The sequence below is a fragment of the Macrotis lagotis genome, chromosome 5 (genome assembly GCF_037893015.1).
Source record: "Macrotis lagotis isolate mMagLag1 chromosome 5, bilby.v1.9.chrom.fasta, whole genome shotgun sequence".
Taxonomy (NCBI): domain Eukaryota; kingdom Metazoa; phylum Chordata; class Mammalia; order Peramelemorphia; family Peramelidae; genus Macrotis; species Macrotis lagotis.
Window position 1 is genome coordinate 262,799,781 of NC_133662.1, and position 13,558 is coordinate 262,813,338.

General features: G+C 41.6%; 1 protein-coding gene across 2 annotated transcripts in view; it reads left to right on the forward strand.

Annotated features, from left to right (window-relative positions):
- Positions 1 to 12,082, forward strand: part of CAB39 (calcium binding protein 39) — a 103,820-nt gene extending 91,738 nt beyond the window's left edge. For both annotated transcript variants that reach the window (XM_074189680.1, XM_074189681.1), the window contains exons 6-9: positions 1,888 to 1,947; positions 5,351 to 5,416; positions 7,621 to 7,764; positions 8,997 to 12,082. In XM_074189680.1, the coding sequence (XP_074045781.1) occupies positions 1,888 to 1,947; positions 5,351 to 5,416; positions 7,621 to 7,764; positions 8,997 to 9,185 (459 nt within the window). In that variant the 3' untranslated portion in view covers positions 9,186 to 12,082. The remainder of the gene's footprint in view (positions 1 to 1,887; positions 1,948 to 5,350; positions 5,417 to 7,620; positions 7,765 to 8,996) is intronic.
- Positions 12,083 to 13,558: the final 1,476 nt, after the last annotated feature.

A 13,558-nucleotide genomic window follows, 5' to 3' on the forward strand; every position in this document is an offset into this window, starting at 1 on the left:
AGGATGGGAGTTTGGCAAGGATTCACCTGATGTCCTTGCTGAGGCCCATTTGCCTTTGCTTTCCTGTGGGGTGTCCTGTACATAACTGCCTCTTTAGGAGGATTGGAGGTAGGGATGGCAGAGCCAGTGAAAACTATAGAAGGCATGGCCTGGCTGGAGATTTTAAAAGTAGTTGCTTCATTCTTTCATTTATTTTATTTAATCTTTATTCTTAGACAAAAATTAATTCAGGTTGTATGTCTGAGTCTCACAAGATTTATAGTTGAAATTCAGAACTTGTATTTTTTTATACATAATGTATATGATGAACAAAATTCTTTACAGTTAATGTTTAGTCTTATTTTACTTTAGTTAAAATCGATTAATTATTATGTTTCTTGTATGAACTAGTAGTCTTTGAAGAACTGGGGGGGAAATGAGCATATCAGATAAAAGTCATCTGTCACTTCAAAGGAATGCAAAGTCTCGAAGCATGTGGTTCAGAGAAAAACGAACTTTACTTTTGGAAAAAAAATTTTAGTTGTATTTTATTTTTCCCAATTATATGTAAATAAAATATGCTCCTTGCTTTACCACTCTCACCCCAAAAAAGAGCCTGAAGACCCATAGTTCATTTCCTTTGTCCTTCCCCACTTCCAAAACTTGTAACATTGACTTTTATATCCATGACTTAGACCGAAGAGAGTAGATTTGGAAAAGTTTTGTATTGAGATCTCTTAAATAGATGTATCCAAAGGCAGCTTTGGATAGTTAAAGGGACAAAGTTTAAAAGAAGGGGTTCAGTGTAAACCATGGTAGTGCCTAAAAATTCAGGTTTGCTGTAATTTTCATTGGGCTAAACTCTCCATTTTCAGGTGAAGAGATTTATTAATTGAAACTAGTTCTCTTTATCTTCTGCACAAGACTGAATGTAAGAAGATACCAGTCCCATTGGGTCCCAAGGAGCAATCTGAGCTCTCATAAAGGAGAATTTGTAACATATGGTTGAAGCTCAGATGAGGAAATCCTTCATTCTCCTCTTCTGACTTTTGTCGGTGTTACCTTGCCAGCTCATATTTCTTTCAGTGTAATATTAGTGAAGTTTTTAAAAAAAAAGAGATTCTGCTTCTGAAATAAAATGTAAATTTCAGTGTGATACATGCAATTGGAATTAAATGGGGGGGGAACCCAAGTTTTTACCAAACTTACATTAACACCACTGTTGTCTGTTCTAGCTGGTGGCTGCCTTGCAGCCCCATCCATTCCTTTGCTTTCTTTGATTATGTTTCTCTCTTCCTAGAAGTTCCTTCCTTTTTTTCTCTTCAGTTCCTTTTGTTACATCCTTCCCATAGATACCCTGTAACCAAAATCACTTCCCTGGCTACAGATGACTTAAGATTTACCTAATTTTGATTGGTTTTGGTGACTTGTGTCATTAGCTAAACTGGGGTGGGGGTGGCTTATGGGTTTGTATTACTCTTAACTCACAGGCATAAAGTGAATGTTTTTGTATTCTTTATATCTTAATACTGGACTTTGTTTCTAGTCTTGCCAATGTCTTAAATTTACTGTATTTGCTATTCTTACTCTTCCTCTTGCCCCTTTCCCCACCCCTTACTTTGACCATTTCCCCTTTTTGCAACATGTTCACTTTAATGTTTCATTGTGATCTTTGTGAGATCAGAAACCAACATTATGTCAGCTTTGGGGGGGGGGGGGGTGCTATCATTGCTGCTTTGTAACTTCTTTCAAATTGCTGATCCTTGTGTGAAACCATTGTACTTTTGGTAAAATTCTTCCTGAGGCCTTTTTAACATATCAGAATTCTTCATTGGTTGAAGAATGGACTAGAACTTTAGAATCCTTAACTATCTGAAAAAAGCTATGAGAATCTAATTTCTTTTCTAGGATTTACTTACAAGACACAAGTTGCTGAGTGCCGAATTTTTGGAACAGCATTATGATAGAGTGAGTCTCTATAAGATTATCAAATCTGGGTTCTAAGTCTTAATTTCTTCTAGCTGTTAGAAATGAAGGGTTGTGTTTTTAAATATTAAATTAGATGCTGCATAGAATCATAGAATTTAAAAATGCTTAAGATTTGGGATTGTTTTATTCATCTCTGTAAAACCCTTCCTTTCTTAGATGAAACCTAGGCCCAGGTGATGGGAAGCTCTTCTGATGTCTATATGGGGGGGGGGGAGAGAAACTATGCCTAGAAATCATTTTAGTCTCTGCTAAAATACTACTTTAGTCTCTACTAAAATAGATCTACCTAAAAGGGAGATAATTAGGGGAAGATCCCCCTTCTTTTTGTTTGTTAATTAGCATATCTTTGAGCAAGGGATGATGGCCAGTGGGCCTTTTGTCCAATCTATTGGAGCGCTGGGTCATCTCCTCATTCATCTTCTCTAGTCCTTGCTGGATTTCCTATTGCTTCCAACTTGTCTGACTTTCTGTGGTCCTAGTTCTCCCCTCTGCTCGCTTCATTTAGACATTCCCCAGGCGGGAATGTGCTCTATGGCCACTGGAGCCCTGGGTCCCACCTTCTCTGAGGCACCCAGCACCACTGTTCATGCAGAGCTGCAGAGATGAAAAAATCCTTAGTTTTTGAAGAAAAGTTTCCCAAAGGATGTCCCTTTTCTTTATAAAATGCAGCTTAAATGCTGCCTCCAACTTGAGGCCAGTGTCCCTTCAGCTCAAGGTCTCAGTTTCTTTGTCTCTTAAAGAAGTGTCCCGGTGGCTTCCAGCTGGGAGGTGCACTCTGATTCTCTCCTCATCCTAAGGATCAGGATTGGTTGCCTTAGTGTAATGAGTAAGTGCTTCCAGCAGAGGGGGGGCTTGCCCAACTTTTGTATATACTTAAAAGCGTTCTCTTTGGATTAGGAGTTTTAAATCTTAAAGTGATTATTTTTATTATTGATTATTTTATTGTAATGTAAGATTTAAAACTCCTAACCAAAGTCAAAAGTTGCTGATCCAGACTTAGAATCGGGATCCAGGTCATTCAGTGTTTGGACAAGTCCTGATTCCTGGCTGTTTGAGGAGAGCTAGATTTGACTAGGGCCCTGTCTCTTGAGTGAAGGTGCAGGAGGGATAAAAGCTGGTATGATGAACATTGAGACAAGGGACTCATTTGAATTTTATGGGGAACAATGGAAAAGAAAGTCGATGAGGGAGCACGGGATTGGGTTTTCTAGACCTTAGAGAAGTTAGTGAAACAAGTAGGTGCCAACTGTGTGCCAGAATCAGAGAAAGGTAGAAAACCCTCTAATGTCCCTGCCCTCAGGAGCTCATTGCTAATGGGAGAAACCCCATGTATATCACTCAGTGCTTAGACAATCCATTAACAAGATAAAGTCACCTCGGAGGGGAAGGCTCTACCTGGGTAGAGGACTAGGAAAGGCCTCCAGGAAAGGGCTCTAAAGTCTTGAAGGCAATCAGGGAAAATGAAGGAAGCAAAAGTGAGCATTAAGAGCATTCCAGGGGTGGCTGGGCAAAGTCATGGAGACTGGAAATGGAGCATTGTGTGTGAGGGGCAGCAGGTGGACCAATATGACTAGATGGGGAGTGAAGTGTAAGAAAATGGTACAGATAAAAAGGATCCAGGCCAAGCAACGGACTTTCTAATTGATCTTGGAGGTGATAGGGTGCTGACTGCACTTGAGGAAAACTTTTAAACTCTGAGAGATTTGAGGCAGGGAGGTCAGATAGAAGGATGTTAATCTTGCTGATGAGGTCTGAGAGAGTAACAAGAAGGAACTGTATATGAGAGAAGTTGTACAGAGAGAAAAGATGAGATCTGACAATTGATTGGATCTTTAGGATTGAGGGAAAGTGAGAAATTGAGGATATTTCTAAAGTTCTAATCCTGGAGGATTAGAAGAATAGTGGAGCATTCAGCAGAAATAGTTAAGTTTGGAAGAGGAATTTATGGGGAGGGATTATGAGCTCTGTTTGGGATATGTTGAATTTGTGATGCCTTGGATACATCTAGATCAAATTTCCAATAGGCCATTAGTGATTGATGGAGGACTGGCTGGGAGAACAAAGAAGAGAGTTGAAGAGGCTCACTGAAGGGTCAGAATTGGGAAAAGAGTAGAGTGTGGCCTGGAGAAGAACTGGAGGAAGAAGGGACTGAGGTCCTAGCAAGAGTGAAGACCGCGGTCAGAAGGAGAGATAGAATGGCAAAAGACAATGACCAGATAAAGGAATTTCATCATTTATGGTCATAGAAGAGGAACATTTGTGAGTGGTAGCAGAATCAAAACTGACAATTCTCCTCTTAGCTATGAGCTATTGGCATTGAACATTGGCTATGGACATTGAAGAAGGTGATGGAGCAGGACCTGGGGTAGATATTATGTCCTGACTATCAGGATCTGCATTGAGTGATAAAATTGATTTGTGTGAACTTGAGAAAAGGAAATTGTTGTTGACTGATGGTGGTACAGTGAGAATCTGGAAGTGGCAGTGGTGAACTAGGTGGTCTTCCAGTGAGTTGGTGGGGGTAGGAGAGAAAGTGTCACTAATGGTGGAAAGGGCAGTTAGGGAAACAGAAGCCGGTTCTCAGGGAGTGATAAAGGGAAAGGTGTAGATGAGAGCAGGTGTCCAGTGAAAGGAGATCAGAAGTGGGACACCACAAGGCTCAGGGTGAGGTAGATGGGGATGAGTGATTAGAGAAGAGTACTGTTCTTTGGCATCTGGGGGTTCAGTATCACTTGAACAAATTGAGTAAAAAGTAATGAAGTGCTAACCGTTGAGGAATGAGGAACTAGTGACTGGGAAGAGATCCATCCCTGTGGCTGGTGGGAAGGGTATCCTAGGAGGCCTAGAGTAGGACACATGGCTGAGACAGGAAGGGTCTGTAATCCTGCCCACTGCCATTGAGGACTCTGGAGAGTTGGGAGTCTAGTGAGGGAGGCACAAGGGGGTCCACACAGTAGGTTTGGAATTTATGTCATCATAGAGGTTTAAACAGGGGCAAAAATAATGAAAGCTCTATTTCTAGAAGTTTACATCAAATAGATTGGGAGTGGTGGTGAACCAAGAATTGATCCTATCTAGGAAGCGGTTATAGTAACCACCCCGAAGCCTCATGAAGACCTCACCCGGAGTGGAAAGGAATCAGGGTGACTGATAAAAAGACCTGGTGGAAGGATTGGATTTCAGGGTGATTGTATAAGGAGTAGGGGACCTTTTCTAGTGAGGGAAGCCAGAAAAGGGAACCCCAGGAAGGGCTTGAGAAGCCTTGGGGGAGGAGAGATAGGGTGGTATGTAGCTGGTTCTTATTTTTATGTGAGGTTAGGATTAGTTCATGTCTTAATATTCAAGGGAAAACCCATCGGTGTTTGTTTTCTTCTCTTCTTAGTTCTTCAGTGAATATGAAAAGTTACTTCATTCAGAAAATTATGTGACAAAAAGACAGTCGCTCAAGGTATGGCTTTATTTTATTTTTATTTCTCTGTTGAAATTTGGGAAGAGGAAACTTTCAAGGGTAGAATGTGATGGTTGGGGACAAAGACCTTAGAAACTGTCTTTTACAGAGCAGAAGCTTCAGGCCTTGTAATCTGTGAAGGAGACATTCATGGGGCTCCAGGGCCTCCTGCTCTATGGACCGGCCAGCTGGGGGGGGTCACCGCATATCCTTGGAGGTGCACACTTCGGCCTGGTCCGGTGAAGGGGAATGAATGGTCATTGCATATTGTGATGAATGATCATTGCTTATTGTGTTGGGAATGAAACTCAGGTAAAGCATCTGGGGACATGGAAAGTTTTCAGAACTCCTAGACAGGAGGCAAATGAAATCATTTGAATTTAATTGTGGCAACCACTCAAGTTTTTAGACATTGCCTGTTGGCAGCCATCATAATCCAGGACACAATGAAGAGTCAAGGAGAATTAGGAAATGGAAAAGTTCTGAGCAGCCAAAACAGAGATCACAGTGTCTCTCTACATATACAGGGTTCCTCAGACCCTTGTCCAGGATTTGAAAAACAAATAATTCTAGCAAGTTTGGTTATTTGGGGTTTTGTCCTGCTTAAAGCAACTAAAATCACCAAAGTAGAATTGATGTGGAGCCCTAAGACTTATAATTCAATCAGTTAATCATTTCTGAAGTAGGCACTGAAAAGACAAAAGACAAGGGCAGTGGATAGAAAACTGGCCCTGGAGTCAGGAGGGCCTGAGTTCAAATTTGGCCTCAGACATGTAATAATTACCTACCTAGCTGTGTGACCTTGGGTCATTGCCTCAAATGAATTAAAAAATGACAAAAATGACAAAAAATGACAAAATGAATTAAAAAAAGACAAAAGAGAGAATAAAACTTGATTTTTATCTGACAAGATTAAGTTCTGTAAAAAAATATTAAATTTTGCATTTGATTTAGCTGTGCCTGTCTTCTCTCCGCCATCTTGGCTGGAAGTCCTGCATTTGATTTAAAAAGGGAAAAAAATCAATCATGTGCACAAGATGATGACAGAGGGAAGGATCTACTTAGCGTTTTATTTGAGGAAAACATTGGGGGGGGTCCCTCCTGAGTGTAAGATAGCTCCAGGGGGCATTCCTAGTGGTGTCAAATGCTCCAAGACTGTTCTAAGGATTCTCTATGGAGAAGGGACTGATGGAGTCTTGAGTGCAGATGGAAACAGACTATTTTTCACTTTCTGTGTGTTTTTTTAAACCCTTTTGGCTCTGTGTCTTCTTTCACAACATGACTAATATGGAAATTTTTAAAAAGGTAACAGAGCCCCCGGAACCCCATTCTGGTGCCTGCCTCCGTATGGCTTGGAGGGGGCCATCCGGCCCATCCCATTCAGCAGGATTTAGAAGGTTGCTACAGGGCTTGGGATCTGCCACTCCGGGGGCAACTGGTCTTCAGGTTGGCCAGAGCCCATACGCTGCAGCAACAGTGGCTCTTGAAGGTTGTCTGTGAAGTAGGAGAGGGGTTGTTTATCAGTATTAGAGGTGGACTACTGAAGAAACCTCCAAAAAGGGATATTCTGCTCTGAGTTGTCCAGGTCACTCACTACCCCAGGGAGTTAGGAGATGTGTTTGGGCTTCGGAGGGCAGGACAGAGGAAGACTTAAAACTTGGGGAACAGACTTTAAACATTTCCAGAGATTGGAAGGACTGTGTGTTGAAGAGGAAGTGGGTTTATATGTAGTTAGTTTCAGATCAGGGAGAAGATGTTGAAGGGAGGCAGAGGTCAGGAAAAGTTGTCTCACCATTCACTATTCAGAAGGAATAGTGAACTGCTTTTTGAGGTAATCAGGCAGGAACTGAGCAGCCCTCAGGGATATGGAAGAGGGATGGCCTCTGGAGAGGAGGAGGCTGGTCTCTGGGGTCCCCTCCCACTTGAAGAATCTGATTGTGTTCATGGTGAGGATCCTGAAAATGACATGTGTGCGCTGAAGAGGGGGCTGCAGAGCATGAGATCAGTTTTGAAGAGATTTTCATGTTAAGTAATGAAACTTATTACCCAGTGTGGACTCCTGAAAGGCCTGGCTGGCTGTTTCCAAGGAGATTCATTTAGGTGGAACTCAGCATTTTCAAAAAATCCAATTCAATGAAGTATTCTCAAAACTGATATTAAATGGCCCCTAATATAACAGTTCTTGGTTAAACATCTCTCCTCAGCTTCTTGGGGAACTTCTGTTAGACAGACACAACTTCACAATTATGACAAAATATATCAGTAAACCTGAGAACCTCAAACTGATGATGAACCTTCTGCGAGACAAGAGTCGCAACATACAGTTTGAGGCCTTCCACGTCTTTAAGGTACAGTATGGAAACCATTCCTGGGTCCTGGGGAAATCTGTGAGTCTTTTTAAGATTGATACTCAGAGGTTGTGATAAAAAAAAACAACAGGTAACAGTTAACATCTGTGGGCCTGGAAAATAAGGTCGGCAGAGGCCAGTCAGCTCTAGAGGCTGGCTGCTGGGACCACCGGCCTGTTCTGCATCAGTCTTGGGAAGGGGACAGTCACTGGGCCTTCTGCCTCTCAGGCATTCTCAGTAACGGAGAATCAGAGGTAAGGCCAGGCCTTGGCTCCACCCACAGCAGCCTCTCCTCCCTGACCGGTTGGTCAGATGTATGGTGTGTGTGATGAAAATGTGGTCTAGGCACGATTAAAATTATGATGCTGGAGAGCCTAAGTATGGTAGGACCAAGCCTGTGATTGTTTGCACTTAGAAGAAAGTTGACTTTTTCCTCCTCCACAAATCTCCTGCCTCTTGAGAGTAGCTTTTTCATCACAAAATGAGTGGTATTCTGTTCATTCCTCTTGACCAAGAATTTTCATCCATTAGGAAAAGAGAGTTCACATTTACCAGTCACTTGCCTCCTGAGTAATCACCAGTGCCTGATCCTTCAGGGGCCTCCACACTGAAAAACAGTCGCCGCCTCCCCTTCTACAGGAGAGACAGTGCTAGCCTGCCTTCTCTGCCTCTGTGTCCGTTTGTGACTTCTCCTCTGCCCTTCGTAGAGAAGGTCGCCCCTAGAAAGGGAAGGGGAAGGAAGAGGAGAGATGATGTGCAATTGGATTCTCTCCCCGGATTCAGTTCCAAATGACCAAATTCTAGGGCTAAATAAAGCTAGTGCTTGCTTTGATAATTCCAATGGGAAATCTTTCTAATATAGTCTTGAAACAGGACCTTTTATACCGTTATGAAAGGAAACAAAATTTCATTTAGAGCCGGGACAGACCTTAGAGATAATTCACGCATCGCACCAATCCGGGCTTCCTTTTCAGGTAGATAGATAGATAGATATGCAGACTTTTTATAGAAAAATCATTGGATTGAGAAGTTGCTCACGTTGCTTGGAGTAGTTGGGTCTTCCATTTTCACACTTGTCTATTGACCTCACCTAGTGAACTGCTTTCCCCCAGGGTTCTGTGACAGTGGTGATGCTGGGCTAGGGGGCCAGGCTGGGGTGGGGGTGGGGCAGACTCCAGGGGGTGAGGGGCAACTTCCAGGGGACTAACCTCAGTGCTTCTTCTTCCCTGCAGGTGTTTGTAGCCAACCCAAACAAAACGCAGCCAATCCTAGACATCCTTCTGAAGAACCAAACGAAACTGATTGAGTTTCTCAGCAAGTTTCAGAATGACAGGACCGAGGATGAACAATTTAATGATGAGAAGACCTATTTAGTTAAACAGATCAGGGATTTGAAGAGACCAGCACAGCAAGAAGCTTAATCTCCAATAAACAAACATCTAAAATATTAACCCCCAAGTCAGCATTTGCTGTTAGATATTCAGCATCAGGCACTCGTATCGATTCATGAGGAACATTACTGCTAATCTGCTGTTCAGTGAACGGTTTTTCATTTTCCTTTTTTCCTTTTTTTTTTTTAGTCCAAGTTGAAAAACATAGCTGCTGCTTTCTTGCACATTAGAGCACCGTGTGGACCTTGTCTTGATCTTTCTGTCATTTCAGAATTCAAAGCCACTGCTTGGTGAGGGCTCCTGGGAAGGCCTGGTTTCCACCGGTCATCCTTCAGGTTAGCCTAAGTCTGCTTTAGGAGAGAAGGCGGGAAAGGGAGTTGAGCCCCAGGTTGCATGCTTGCCAATCTAACCAGTCCGATACATTTGCACTTATTTGCGGGGAGATTCCAGCACGCTTGGCACCCTTGGGATCCAATTGTAAGCCTTGATTTAAAAAAAAAAAGACACAAACCAAACCAAAATGTTCAGTGCTTTAACTGTGTAATCAAAGAGGAACCGTATCCACGAGGTGCACTCTGGGGGATAGTTGTCATGCGATAGATATTGCAACTTAGCAGTTTTTCCAAAGTGTGAATGAAGCCTGAGAAAGTTCATTAAGGAAAAATGTATATATATATGCTTTTCAGTGCTTTCTAGAAAAAATTTATTTTTTTTGACATTTGATTTGGTTTTTTTGAGACTTGTCAACTTGGAGATGTTCAAGGGTTTTTGTTCATTTTACTTTTTTGAAGGTATTTTAAGACAGTAGAACTAGCAGTGACATTTCATTTCAACAGTGCTTACAGATTTCTTTTGTATATAACTACTAGACTACTCATTTCTTTAAAATGATTTAATTTGTACAGCAGAAGAATGTTATTGTATTAGTCTGTAACTATTACCTAATATTGAGTTTTTGCAAAAATGAATGCTCCTATGTAATTGAATCTCTCCAATCCCATGGAAATGCTGATTTCACAATTTTCCTCAGTACTTTCTGCAGCATTCAAGGGAATCACAACCAAATTCTTTGATTCCCTTCTCCACCTGGGTGCCATCCATTAGAGTAGGCTCAGAGAGAAACTGGAGCCAGGAAACTGTATTCTTCCTGGAGAACATTGGCCAGACCTAGAAATAAATGATAAAGATGATGCTCAATTCCTGCTGATTCTTTGGGTGGGGGTGGGGACCTCCACAGAGCACCCCCTTTTCTTTCCTAGTGTCTCTGTGGTCCAGTACAGTAGATGTGGGACTGAAGAATGGAAGTCCTGGCTTCTTGTAGACCATGACAAGTTCTTAGTCATAGACATCCCACAGGAAAGGTTCCCCACCCCCTTTCCCCTGCTCTCCCCACCCTCCTTACCTGTCCCTAGAATAGTGCAAATGATCAGTATTTACAAAGAACTGATGTTGCATCACTTTTGTTACTGTGACCACAACAAAACAACTCCTATTGGAATGGAGCTGAGCAAAGTGAGCAGGAATGGTGTCTATTCTGTTGCCAAGGTTGCCAGCATCACAACTCGACAACTTTTGGATCAGATTCTGAAAGTTCAAATGCCGCCTGGCTGCAGCCAATTAAGGACTTTATAGAATTACCCATCCTTCGCTAGCCTCTCTTCCTAATTAAATTATTTCTCTGCTGGTAGAATGGGACTCTGGATTGATGTTTCTGTTCATTTTTAAAGCCTTCATGAAAGGAAGCCAGATAAGAGCCTGACTCTTAAGCAAATGGAGTCCATTTGGTTCTATTTAATGTAAATGATGCTCAATATTATAATTGGTCTTTTTAAAGTGATCTTAAACTCCTCTGTGTAAAATATTTCACATTTCCTATTGGAAATAGGGAAAGTGATTTAACTTCTGGAAAAGGAAATTTCCATTCTTTTTAGAAAGGCACAAGTGGCCACAAGTATTGTAAGTATTACTGTTTGTGTTGCCTGGCACTGTATGATATGTGGTTTTAGTGCAGATACCCTGATCACTGTTGAGTGGAACAGTTTATTTGCCAAGATATTTCTCAGAACATCAAAGCTTCCACTTTGGCAGTGTGTTCTCGCACTAAAGCTTTCTGTTCATAGAACAGAAAAAGGGGAGGGGGGATGTGTGTGAAATGGAGCCTGGGCTTGGGACTATCCCATTGGGTTCTGGAGGCAGTTGCTGTGGTATTTTTTCTTTATTTGGTTTTTTTTTAAACAACAGAATGTGAAAACATTGAGCGTTAAGAAAAAGTTGTGTTTTAGAGTTCTGATCATTTGACATGTTCGTAGTATGGAAAACTTGTACTGAAAGTGGTTTTTTTCTCAAGTGTTAGGAAGGCTTGCATAGACTAAAAAGCGGTAATTTCATGGGACTTTTACCCTTAAAAAAAAAAAGTAGAGATGTATACAATTGTAACTACTGCATATAAAAGCATTTCATTTTGCCCAAGGAAAATGCATTTATATTGGAAAATCTGGCTGGCCCTGTAATTTAAATTGAAATAAAATTTTGAAGAAACAAAATTGTCTGCTTTTGTAATGTATTTTGAGAGGCCGGTATTCATGGATGTGCCTGATTTCCATTAAGTGAGGTCCAAGTATCATCATCAGTAACAAAACCAGTCAATAATCACTTCTGAAATGAGACAAACCATCTTTCAAAGAAGAATTTCCCAGACTCTGCTCTCACCACAACATGCCCGTTTTCTCTGCATGCTTCTTTCCTACCCATGATCATCTCTTTCTCACCCTTCTGTGTATGAGGGGCATTTTTGTGCTTATTAATAGAATCCTTTTAGAAGATACCAATGCATCGTGGTTCAAAATTCAACATCAGAAAGCAGATCTTTCCCCTGAATAACAATGCGGAGCTTTCACCTGAGACGGCCAGCTAGTGAAAGAGGTGCCTTGGTTCTGTGTGATATGATGGACTTGGCCTAGGTTATCTCTAAAGTCCCTTTTAATTCTGAGTTTCCTGGGAATAAGGGCTTTGTTGGAATTGGAGGAATCTTGCTATAGTAAAATGAAAATGAATTCTGAATTCAGTAGTCAGTGTTGAGAATGTGCCAAAAAAGAATTCCAGACAGGCTATGAGAAACTTTCATTAGTTAGAAACTCTCGGCCATTCCTCTGCCAACCCAATAAAGGGGCAAGGCAAGCTTTCTGGGGGATGTGCACATGAGGAAGGGAAGGGAAGGGAAAGGGGTGTACTGTGTCTACCAAAAAAAGCACTTCATTTCAAGACTGAGGACTTGGGTTGACAGAGTTTCTTTCAGAACCCTTCTCCTCTCCTCCTGTTTATCCAAAAATGACCTGAACACATCAAGTCATCATGATGTGGACTTTCCTGTGAAGAAAGGGTAAAAGGCCTCAGAGTTGGGTGATACTCCATTACCTGGCATTGGGGGGTGCAGCTAGGTTGTCATTTAACAAATCTACTCCCTAGGTGATTGATTTTATGCCTTCAAAGTCCAACCCCAGAGGGCCCTCTTCCCCGCCCCCATCATCTTGGAATGTCGAGTTGCCTCCAAGAAAAGCAGCTCTATGGCTTGGAAGATGGGAACCAAAGCATACACTATCTTGTTAATGTCTCCTGAAATCCTAATACCTTCCTGTCAAGGAGGGGCAGTCCAGTGGAAAGAACCAGGCTGGGGCCTGTCATCAATCAGGGCTTGGGTTTTCTCCCTGGATCTTCCACTCCCCAACTCCATCATCTTAAATGTCAAATGGAAATATCTAAGCACTTCTCCAGATTCTGCCTCGGGTTTTTACCCAACACTTTTCACTGAGTTGTCATCTTCCTTTTTTTTTTTTGAGTTTTCTTCTTTTAATACAAATAAAATTTGATCTGGAGTGCAGGTGAGGCACCTGTACTGACTCAATCAGGAGAAGTAAAATTAAAAATATCCTGGTTGACTAAGCCTTGATGCCTCCTATACACCTAGCAGATAATTGTCTCTTGTTCATTTTTGGGAGGAATGTTTGGAAATTGTTTGTGTTAATTTTTCCCTCCACAAGTTTGGGTCTGTTTACACTGGAACAAGGTGTAAACCTTGTTCTACACCCATGGGGGTTGTAGTTGAGATGAGAGTTTTCCAATCTGTAAGATATATTCTGGAGGCATTTTTGTTTGTTTCATGTTTTGCTCTTGTTCTCTTCTGGTCTGTAAACACATCAGGATATGGCTTCTATTATGAAGTAATAATTAGCACCCAGAATTTAAGCTTATCAGAAAAAATTAAATTCCCCAATTTGATTCCCTTAAATGCTAGTATTTAGTTTTTTCCTAATGACAGTCTGGAGTGTTGGTTATAGGACTGACTGGTTACACCTAACTTTTGGTTTGCCTTAGCTTTACTTAAACTTCCCTTTGTTGTTTCCAAC